The sequence below is a fragment of the Osmerus mordax genome, chromosome 4, assembly GCF_038355195.1.
Source record: "Osmerus mordax isolate fOsmMor3 chromosome 4, fOsmMor3.pri, whole genome shotgun sequence".
In the NCBI taxonomy this organism is placed as follows: domain Eukaryota; kingdom Metazoa; phylum Chordata; class Actinopteri; order Osmeriformes; family Osmeridae; genus Osmerus; species Osmerus mordax.
The window spans coordinates 19582165-19594194 of NC_090053.1; the positions used below are offsets into that span (position 1 = coordinate 19582165).

The following is a 12030-nucleotide window of genomic DNA, read 5'->3' on the forward strand; positions in this document are numbered from 1 at the left end:
AGCTTATTTGAAGAAGAAGGGTCAGGGGGTCAGGTGGCTGAGCGGTTAGGGAGTCGGGCTATTAATCAGAAGGTTGCTGGTTCGATTCCCGGCTGTGAAAAATGACGTTGTGTTCTTGGGCAAGGCAAAAATGACGTTGTGTCCTTGGGCAAGGCACTTCACCCTACTTGCCTAGGGGAGAATGTCCCTGTACTTACTGTAAGTCGCTCTGGATAAGAGCGTCTGCTAAATGACTAAATGTAAAGGTAAGAATGGTCTAATGGTCTCACAGAAATGACACATACATACATGCAGAAAGCGGTGAAACTGGGAAATGCACGCACGTACAAGAAGTGTCCACCATATCAAAACTTGCTCTGCATTTATCCCCTCCTGTGCTTCCTGCCCTAATGGCAGCCAGGTCAGCCACATCAACCAGAGACCACGGCCAACATACACACGCACACACAGTCAGGCCAACATACGCACGCACACACAGTCAGGCTAACATACGCACACACACACAGTCAGGCTAACACGCACACACAGTCAGGATAAAATACACATGCACACACAGTCAGGCTAACATACACACGCACACACAGTCAGGCTAACACGCACACACAGTCAGGCTAACATACACACGCACACACAGTCAGGCTAACATACGCACGCACACACAGTCAGGCTAACATACGCACACACACACAGTCAGGCCAACATACACACACACACACACACACACAGTCAGGCTAACATACACACGCACACACAGTCAGGCCAACATACACACGCACACACAGTCAGGCTAACACACACACACACACACACACAGTCAGGCTAACATACACACGCACACACAGTCAGGCTAACATACACACACATGCTCGCACATACGAGCAGAAAAAGGCAAACACACCCCTCCCCACCCCCACCCCCACACCAAGCAATTATACATGCTCACACACACACACACACACACACACACACACTCACTGTGAGAGGGGGAGAGCGTGTGACTAGTTACATAACACCTGGTGGTGGGTGGCAGGGAAAACAGGAGGGACGGCATGCAAGGGAGCAGAGCTGAACGAGTCTCTCTCTGTCTGTCTCTCTCTGTCTGTTTCTCTCTGTCTGTTTCTCTCTGTCTGTTTCTCTCTCTCTGTCTGTCTCTCTCTGTCTGTTTCTCTCTGTCTGTTTCTCTCTCTCTGTCTGTCTCTCTCTGTCTGTCTCTCTCTGTCTGTTTCTCTCTGTCTGTTTCTCTCTGTCTGTTTCTCTCTGTCTGTTTCTCTCTGTCTGTTTCTCTCTGTCTGTTTCTCTCTGTGGAGATCCCCCCCCCTCCCTCCCCCCCTCCCACGTAGGCTCACCTGTCTGGAGAGAAGACTGACTGAGGTCAGCTCTCCTCTGATTGCGTAATCAGAGTGTGTGTGTGTGTGTGTGACGGTTGCATTCGCCTGGCAGGTGAGAGACCTGTATGCACCAAAAGCCCTGAGCACACAGATAGAAGGAGGGGGCGAAGGGGGTAACCTGGTCTCCATAGAAACCACCCCATGACGGACTTCGGTCACTTGGATAGGGCAGGACAGAGGTCATAAACGGGCAAAACAAAGAGAGCAGCGAGAGAGAGAGAGAGAGAGAGAGAGAGAGAGAGAGAGAGAGAGAGAGCAGAGCAGAGAGAGAGAACAAAGAGAGAGAGAGAGAGAGAGAGAGAGAGAGCGAGAGAGAGAGAGAGAGCGAGAGACAGAGCAGAGAGAGAGAGCGAGAGAGAGAGAGGAAGAAAGATAAAGCAAGGCAGGGAGAGCAGAGTAGCAGAGCGTGTGGGAGAGGTTAAGCTAAGGGCTCTTCCTGTCTGGCCACAGGAGAGTAGGGCTGCTGCTGTTCCTGCCTCAGTAAACACTCCAGCTCATCTGCAGTCACAGGACACACCCGTCTGCCTGTGCTGTCTGGATGAGTCGTCACACACACACACACACACACACACACACACACACACACACACACACACACACACACACACACACACACACACACACACACACACACACACACACACACACACACACACACACACACACACACACACACACACACACACACACACACACACACACACACACACACACACACACACACACACACAGCCTTCATGGACTGCAGGTGGGGAGATCTAATGAGATAACTGCTCTTATTACTCAGCTGAGAGGAACAGCTCCCAAACCTCAGTGCCCCCCCCCCCCTCTTCCCCCAGGATGCTTCACTGCGCAGGCCTACTCTGCAGGGGTGGTGGAAAGGAGGGAGCTTCGTGCCAGCCTGCCTCGTCTGTCTGCTGCTGCTGCTGCTGCGTGGAGCAGAACATCTCTAGTCAGGTGACGTGAGGACAGAGAGAGAGCAGAGAGGAGAGAGGAGAGAGAGAGCAGAGAGGGTGCGAGGAGAGAGCGAGAGAGAGAGCAGAGAGGGTGCGAGGAGAGAGGAGAGAGAGAGCAGAGAGGGTGCGAGGAGAGAGCGAGAGAGAGAGCAGGAGAGAGCGAGAGAGAGAGCAAGAGAGAGCAGAGAGAACAGAGAGAGCGAGAGCAAGAGCGAGAGAAAGAGAGAGGAAAGGGGGGGAGTGCGAGGAAGAGGATGGGTAAGATCCCCCATCCAGCACGGTGACCAGACAGCGGTGGGCTTTTAAGATGTGCGTCGGCACGCCACACTGCGGCTCCAGTGTCCAAGGTGGAGACGAGCGATACTACCCCCACCACATCCCTGATTCCCCTTGCTGACACCCCCCCTCTCCCCCCCCTCCCCCCCATCCACCGCCAGCCAGTCCACAGAGAGCTGCACTTCTGGCATGGGTGTGGGAGCGAGACGTGTACAAAATCAGGCGAGGCTCTTCTGTGCTTGTTAAGAGGGTCACATGACTGAGAGCAGCCAGGCCAGATGACCAGGATCTGGTCTGGAGGGGAATCAGTCAGGCAGCCAGCCAGGCAGCAAGCGAGACTAGCCACGCAGACAGACAGCCAGAATAGTCAGGCAGCCAGCCAGCCAGCAAGCCAAAGGTGACCATGAAGGCCATATACCAGGAAACATGAATTTGTGAAAGTTGAATGAGGAGCAGAGGGAGGGGTTGGGAAGAGCAGATGGGAGCAGTGAAGGAGGAGTTAGGAGGAGAGGAGAAAGACGTTTAGAGGAACAGAGAGAAGGTGATGACATAGGAGCAGCTAAATTGATTTGAGCAGCTGTCTGGGCACGAGCGCTATAGCAATGCCGTGGTAACGCCGCGGCAACACCGTGGCAACGTGCCACCCCAGCAGCAGAGGGAGAGTTACACAACATCGGAGAGAGGTGTGGCCTTTGTGCTGCTGCTCTTTCTCTTAGGCCTGCCACACAGGGGATTGGTCCGTGGGCCAATAAGGACCTCACCTGGGGCAATTACTATTTGCATATACGGTCACATATTTGGGTGAACTTGGATTTGTATCACCCACATCTTTACACCTTCTCTGATCATTATCTGTTATGGTGTCTGTCTGTCTGTCTGTCTGCCTGTCTGCCTATATGTATTTCTGCCTGCCTGTCTGTCTGCCTGCCTGCCTGCCTATATGTATTTCTGCCTGTCTGCCTGTCTGCCTGTATGCCTGCCTGCCTGTGTGTCTGTCTTTTTTGCAGATATAGCAGACACAGCAGACAGATGTTGTACATTATTCTGGTAAACATCCACCCTGGCAGCACACATTAAAAGGCACACACACACACACACACACACATCTGACCCCTTGCAAAACAAATGCATCAGCAAAACAAATTAGACGTGCATGTGAGAGCAATTGGTGAGGTTGGTGATGTGGAGGAAAACAGCAGGTAAACAACACGAGCGCACAGACGAACCTTCAGCGGCGGGCCCCCATCCTGGCGAGGGAACCCGGAAGCAGTGCATGTGATTGGCTAACGTGATTAGCTGTAAGGGCGAACACACACACACACAGCCTGACTAAGGTTGATAAACAGGAAAACATGACTAGGACTTTTCAGACACGAGACACCGTTTCTGATCCCCATCCTGGTCAAATGTTATTTTGCTTCATCAAAACGTCCTTTCTGTCAGGCCCTGGTCATCTGATGACAGCCGTCCTGGCAGCGACAACCACAGCAACCCACCCCTGTGTGGTCACTGGGAGAGAAGGGAGACCCTACTAACCCCACCCCTGTGTGGTCACTGGGAGAGAAGGGAGACCCTACTAACCCACCCCTGTGTGGTCACTGGGAGAGAAGGGAGACCCTACTAACCCTAACCCTGTGTGGTCACTGGGAGAGAAGGGAGACCCTACTAACCCTAACCCTGTGTGGTCACTGGGAGAGAAGGGAGACCCTACTAACCCTAACCCTGTGTGGTCACTGGGAGAGAAGGGAGACCCTACTAACCCTAACCCTACTAACCCTAACCCTACTAACCCTAACCCTACTAACCCTAACCCTACTATCCCTAACCTGCTACATAGAAGTACATCTACTGGTCCCGTACTGGTCCTGGGGGGGGGGGGGGGGGGGGGGGGTAGTGATGGTAGTGTCTGCTACCAACCGATTCTCCACCATATTCCAACCTATGCCCTCTGAAGTCCAGGCGTAAACAGGATGTAGGACTAGGGGCCATTCTGTCACCATGGAGACCAAATCACACAAACAGCTGAGGGAAAACGAGAGATAGTGAGGGGGCGAGAGGGATGTCGAGATGACCGCTCGACATCCCTCTCGGACTGGTTATGTGGCTGCTTGTTGCATGTGACCGAGCAGTATGATAGGCTGAGTTTGTGGTCACTGTATTTAGGACTTTTGCACTTGCCTGTTATTGTGCACTGCCCTTTGGCCGCGCCGCTAGCGCAGTTGGCAGCGCCTGTTGGCAGCTTGAGACATTCATGTCTCCATCGCTTAGTGCAGCTCAACATGGCGGTAAACACGCATATGTATTTTGGCTTTATTTCTAAACTGCTTCAGAGACGACACAGAACAAACTTGGGTCCTGATCAGTACACCTGGCAAATTTCTATTTCATACGGTGCCCCGATTCTTAAGCCTGTTGCGCCACAGACAGAGATTCCTGCCTTTATAGTTAGATGCGTCCTCCGAACAGAGCAAATTCCTAGTCAAAGAAAACCTAGTTGTCAATCCATCTGTTTCGGATGTTCATGATAAGAGGGCGTGATCCTCTGCTCTCAGCAGGGGACGGAGGGGAGCCACACCTACACACACCAGGAGCGCACACACTGACAGCTTGCACCGCCAACGGATGTCTGTCTGTGTCACAACATGTGTGTGCAATCTTCTGTGAGTGCACGTGTGTGTGTGTGTGTGTGTGTATTTTTTTTGCATATGTGAGCAAGTGTGTGGGTGTGTACTATGCATGTGTGTGAGAGAGCATGCATGTGTGTGTGTGTGTGTGTTTGATAGCTTAGCAACGAGTCAAGTAATCTGCAAAGCTGCTTTTCCAAAGGCCACGGGTGTGACAGTTGGCCAGAGAGAGAGAGAGACAAATATTACGTAACACCTTCTCTCTGGTCAACAAACGCTTACGTGTACACACACACACACACACACACACACAGAGAGGAACGTGAGAAGACCGTCTGTAAACATGCTGTGATGAAGCTTTTCCTCAGGTGAGCACGGTTGACCAACCGGCTTTGTCTATGGCACACTGCTCCCATGGACGAGGAGAGCTCCTGTTCTGGGGGTGCCAGAGGGGGGTGGGGGGGTGGGGGGGGCTGGGTCCAGACTCACATGCTTACAACACTCTGCTGATCACAACAGGCACTGCAGACCAACAGAAAAACTTCTGCAGGTGCCCTCACTCTCCACTCTGACTCTCCTCTGTCTCTCTCTCTCTTTTTCTCCCCCATCGGTGCCCCTGCCACGACCCAGAGCGCGAAGGATGAGATACAGTAAGAGAGCAGAGAGGGAGAAAGAGCAAGGAGAGAGCAAAGGCAGACAGACAGACAGGCAGACAAGCAGACAAGCAGTGTTGAAATGGAAGGAGAGTAACAGAACAAAGAGTGTGCACGAGAGAGAGAGACAAAAGATAGTGAGGCAATGAGAGAGAAAGAGGCAGTGGGTGAGAGAGAGAGAAAGAGAGTGAGAGAGAAAGAGAGACAGAGAGAGAGAGAGAGAGAGAGAGAGAAAGAGAGAGAGAGAGGGGGGGGGGGTTAGCGAGAGAAGGGGGGGAGGGAGAACGTGACAGTCCGCGTGCTGCTGTCTCAGACACTGCAGACTGTTACGTAAGCGCACCCCCTGCCCCGGCTCCTCATGGACTGAGCAGACGCTGCTGCCAGCCAATCCCACGCCCCCAAGCCGCTCACATGGCTCCTCACATGGCTGACTCCCTCCCTCCCCCCTCCCTCCCTCCCTCCCTCCCTCCTCTCCTCCTCCCACTCACACTGCCCCAGGGGAGCTACCAAGCCCGCTGTCTCTCTCTCTCCTCCCTCTCTCTCTCTCTCTCTCTCTCTCTCTCTCTCTCTCTCTCTCTCTCTCTCTCCTCCCTCCCTCTCTCTCTCTCTCTCTCTCTCTCTCCCTTTTCACTTTCTCTTGGTTTCCCCCTCTATATTCTCTTGCTCTCTTTTTATAATTTCTCTGTCTCCCTCCCCCCCCCTCTCTCTAATGGTGTGAGGCTGCAGCGCCACACTCTGGTCAACAGGGATATGACACTAAGGCCACAAACATGCTGTAGTGCACACACTTGCACAAAAGTACCCAAACCGCACACTCATCCACCTACAGCAGGAACTCATCCACCTACACACTCATCAGTCCAGGTGGACTGCACCCAAACACGTACACACTTGCAAACCTATATGTATGTATGTATAGATATATATATATTTATACATACATATGATAACGATATGCTATCACAACATGTCATATTAAATTAAAGGAAGGGAACAGTCGGGCACAAAATCAGAACTTCCAGATCGTTCACGTCACCTTCTAGCTGGAGCAATGGCTGCCTGCTCTGCAGCCCGGCTCCCTCTCCTCCACCCTACCCTCCGCCTCAACACCACCCTCCCTCCCCCCTATGCTCTGCTCAACAAGCCCCAGGCTGAGAGAAAGAGAGAGAGCGAGAGACGCTCGTGCCCCCCGCTCACTGCGGTAGAGAATTGTTTGTTCCCCCCCCCTCCTCCCCGCCTCCCCCCTCCCCGCCTCCCCCCCCCCCCCCCCCCCCCCCCCCCCCCCTCTCGTCTTCGCTGACGGTGTGAGCATGTCCTCGGGTGCCTCTGGGCCTTATGTAACAGCAGTGCCGGACGAGAAGCCGTCAGCATACTGATGAGGGAGAGTCTGGGACGGGAGCCCACAGAGAGAGGAGAACAGAGGAGAGGACTAGAGAGGAGAATAGAGGAGAGGAGGGGAGGACTGGCGAGGAGCGGAGAAGCGCATGGGGAGGAGAGGATAGGGGAGGAGAGGAGCCGCGGAGGACGGAGGAGAGGAGGGAGGAGAGTGAGAATACAGAGAACGTGGAAGAGGGTAACAGAGAAAGGGACTGCAGGGGAGAGGAGAAGAGAGGAGAGAAGAAAGAGAGGGGCAGAGAAACGGAGATGAGAGAGCAGGGGGGAGACACCACACAGGGACGGGAGGCACCAGAAGGAGAGAGGTGGAGGAGGGGAGACACCAGAAGGAGAGAGGTGGAGGAGGTGAGACTGCTAAGAGACCAGAGAAACTGCAAAGACTCCAATCCATGACTGTGGATTTGGACCATGGCCTCTTGCCTTTTTCCACACACACCAACACACACCATATCCCCCCCCCCCCCCCCCCCCCCACCCTCACTGGGAGTACTCACTGGTTCCTCGAAGGCCTCCTTCTTGTCCAGCATCTCGCGGAGAGTCTTCAAGATCTTAATGCTTAGCTTCTCTTCCTTGTCCATCAGCTTCTGGGTGTGTCTGATTAACCTGCGGGGCGGGGTCCGGAGGAGGGCACAAACGTCACTCAGGGGATGTGAGGTCACTGCCAGGACACAGGAAGCAGGAGCCAGACTCACTTGGACATGAAGGCCCCGCTCTGACAGCGGATGCGCGAGGCCTCGGGGAACAGCAGCTCAGGACTGTGTAGAACATCCACCAGAACCGAGGACTCCGCCTGGACCCGCGGGCTGAACTGTTCCTCCAGACAAGCTACCACACCCTGGAGAAGATCAACACACCACTATTAACACACGCCCTGGAGAAGATCAACACACCACTATTAACACACACCCTGGAGAAGATCAACACACCACTATTAACACACACCCTGGAGAAGATCAACACACCACTATTAACACACACCCTGGAGAAGATCAACACACCACTATTAACACACACCCTGGAGAAGATCAACACACCACTATTAACACACACCCTGGAGAAGATCAACACACCACTATTAACACACACCCTGGAGAAGATCAACACACACTATTAACACACACCCTGGAGAAGATCAACACACCACTATTAATATTAACACACACCATGGAGAAGATCAACACACCATATTAACACACACCCTGGAGAAGATCAACACACCACTATTAACACACACCATGGAGAAGATCAACACACCACTATTAACACACACCCTGGAGAAGATCAACACACCACTATTAACACACACCATGGAGAAGATCAACACACCACTATTAACACACGCCCTGGAGAAGATCAACACACCACTATTAACACACACCCTGGAGAAGATCAACACACCACTATTAACACATCCCCATACCCCCGGGGAACGGTGTGTGTGTGTGTGTGTGTTCACCTGCAGCTTCTCGATGATGCTCTTGTAGTCGGGCACCCCCAGTGGCTCCTTGCGTTGGCGAGTGCGAGCAGAGGTCCTCCAGTCCTTGGCAGCCCGCTGCACCATGTTGGTGTGAGCCTTCAGGGACAGCGTGTTCACCTGGCTGTCCAGGTCCACGGGGATGGCGATGGCCCGGGCCTTGGCTGGACACCAGGGGGCGACAGACGCAAACACTCATCTGTTAGACACCCCACGTCCAACCGATGGTATTTGAAGCGGCTTTTCCCACCGCAGAAAAGCGTCTGAGAACATTCCAGACCCTGGGTCTTTTAATACTTATCGCTAACAAACTAACCTTGTGTGTACTAGATATGTTGCACCCGCCATAACAGTAACAGATCAATTCCATAATTGTCAGTAATGAGTCAAATCAAATACACCTCCATCACTTCAAACTTTTCTCTTTGTACTTGTCCCTGGGTTGAAATATCAAATTGGTTTTACTGCGTTGGAACAAGGCTGTAAGTGTGGGAGTTGAGGTTCGGTGGTATCGGTGGTTCTGGTGGGGCGGAGGGCTCACCCACGTCTGCCAGGGTTTTGATGCACGTCTCAATGTTGCTCTTGGGGGAGGACTCGATCCAGGAGCAGTTATAGAGCCTGAAGGATGACTGCAGCAGCTGGATGAAGATGGGCTGGTGGTCTGACGCCCGGAGGAGAGGAGGGGAGGACAGCGGAAGTCAAAGACAAAAGGGAGAAGAGGAGCAAGAGGAGGTGAGGAAATATGGACCTTACTATTCCTCACTGCCCTTCTGGGACGCTGTGCCAAGGCAGGCAGGCCACCAAGGACTGTCCGGGTGGATGGAAGCAAGCCTACCTGCAGGTTGGAGTTGTTGACGGAGAACTGGGAGCTGAAGAAGCCCTTGACGATGGCCATCACCGTCTCCGTCACATACTTTTCCAGGGCTTTGTCGGCATGGTTACGGTCCGTGGTGGTGTTGCACACCTGGGACGGCCAACAAACAGGAGGAGGAAGAGGAAGAACAATGAAGGACGAGTCTCTGTCAGGTGTGATGGAGAGAAGACATACACCAAGCTTGTGGTCCTACCCTGGCCATGTCAACCAGGAGTTCTCAAACAGCTTCCAGATGTGCTTGCTGGTGTAGATCTCCTTCATCTCCACCTCCGTGTCCACGTAGCAGTGGTTCACAAAGTTCACGTAGGCCGTCTTCACCTGCAGCCAAGAACAACACAGCCCTTTGATCGACGGCCCTGAAATGTTCCTCGTGTTCCTCCACACCACAACGTACATCGCACAAAACCCCTCCCCCACCATGCGTCACCATGGAAACACCCTCACTCAGCCGTTACCTCTGGAATGCAGTTGTCGTGAGTGACCACCTTGACGATGTCGTCGAGGGGAAGCAGTGAGTTGCACTTGAGCTCGGTGTAGACGTTCTTGCCCTCGGTGCAGGCGGCCAGGAGCTCCACCAGCTGGTTGTGGTAGGCCAAGGCCCCGCCCTCGTCCGTTCGCTCGCGCTCAGAGCACATCATCTGGAGCAGCGCCGGGAAGGACGAGCGGTCGTTGTAGAACACCAGGACGTCCTCGCCGCCGTTCACCAGCTGGGGGCGACACACACACGGTCACACACACACAGTCACACACGGTTGCACACACACGGTCACACACATGGTCACAGGCACACGGTCACACACACACAGTCACACACACACAGTCACACACACACACGGTCACACACACGGTCACACACACGGTCACACACACGGTCACACACACGGTCACAGGCACACGGTCACACACACAGTCACAATCACACACACGGTCACACACACACGGTCGCACACACACGGTCACACACACACGGTCACACACACACAGTCACACACACACAGTCACACGGTCGCACACACACGGTCGCACACACACGGTCGCACACACACGGTCACACACACACGGTCACACACACACGGTCACACACACACGGTCACACACACGGTCACACACACGGTCACACACACAGTCACACACACAGTCACACACACAGTCACACACACACGGTCACACACACGGTCACACGTACAGCGAGAGAGCGATCCCGTCCTGCCTTACCTCCGTCATGACCTTGTCCTGACACTTCTTGACGTACTTCCCGTCCGCCTTGACAATGGTCTGCAGGAAGCGCAGGTACTGGACGTGCCGCCCGTGGGTCTCGATGCAGTGGACGAAGTGGTGGACCACCCGGTCGCTGATCTCATTGCAGAGGTAGTAGTTGTTCATGAAGATGTGACGCATGGTTTCTGCTTCCAACAGCTGGAATGAAGGAAGACAGACAGAATGAAAGAATGGAGAGTGAGAGAGAGACAGAGAGAGAAAAAGAGTGAGAGAGAGAAAAAGAGCGAGAGAGAGAGACAGAGAGAGAAAGAGAGCGAGAGAGAGACAGAGAGCGAGAGAGAGACAGAGAGAGACAGAGAGAGAAAGAGAGCGAGAGAGAGACAGAGAGAGAAAGAGAGCGAGAGAGAGACAGAGAGAGACAGAGAGAGAAAGAGTGAGAGAGAGAGAGACAGAGAGAGAAAGAGTGAGAGAGAGACAGAGAGAGACAGAGAGAGACAGAGAGAGAGAGAGAGAGACAGAGAGAGACAGAGAGAGACAGAGAGCGAGAGAGAGAGAGAGACAGAGAGAGACAGAGAGAGACAGAGAGAGACAGAGAGAGACAGAGAGAGAGAGAGAGAGAGAGAGAGAGAGAGAGAGAGAGAGAGAGAGAGAGAGAGAGAGAGAGAGAGAGAGAGAGAGAGAGAGAGTGTGGGTGTGAGTAAGTGAGTGAGTAAGTGAGTAAGTGAGCGAGTGAGTGTCCTGGGCGTACCCCTGGAGTGAGGAACAGGTTGAGATGTTTGTGCAGCAGAGCCTGGTTCTGGGAGTTCCCTTTAGAGAAGTTCTGGAGGAACACGTGGGCCAGGGTCATGACCTCATTCATCTTCTCATCACTCTGAGGAGAGAGAGACAGAGAGAGAGACAGAGAGAGAGAGAGATAGAGAGAGAGAAACAAGTGAGCAAGAGCATTAGAGATCTAGGATGAGGTGAGACTCCCCAGCAGATGTAAGCCCAGTCCTCCAGCCAGGTGAAGGGGGAGCGCTCGGACCTTCTCGTAGGGGATCTGCAGCAGGTCCAGGACCACGGTGTGGGCTCCCATGTTCTTCAGAAGCCTCTGCTGCTGCACACGACTCTTCTTGCTGTGGTAGCACAGCTTGCTGAGGCGGAGCAGGATCTGACACACACACACACACACA

The 12030-nt window shown here is 53.5% G+C and overlaps 1 protein-coding gene across 1 annotated transcript in view; it reads right to left on the minus strand.

Moving 5' to 3' along the window:
• Positions 1-12030, minus strand: part of itpr2 (inositol 1,4,5-trisphosphate receptor, type 2) — a 53725-nt gene that overhangs the window by 21457 nt on the left and 20238 nt on the right. Inside the window, 11 exon segments of the mRNA XM_067235411.1 lie at positions 7787-7895; positions 7985-8127; positions 8749-8930; positions 9308-9427; positions 9598-9730; positions 9834-9853; positions 9856-9958; positions 10096-10347; positions 10856-11056; positions 11607-11729; positions 11883-12008. Of these exon segments, the coding sequence (XP_067091512.1) occupies positions 7787-7895; positions 7985-8127; positions 8749-8930; positions 9308-9427; positions 9598-9730; positions 9834-9853; positions 9856-9958; positions 10096-10347; positions 10856-11056; positions 11607-11729; positions 11883-12008 (1512 nt within the window).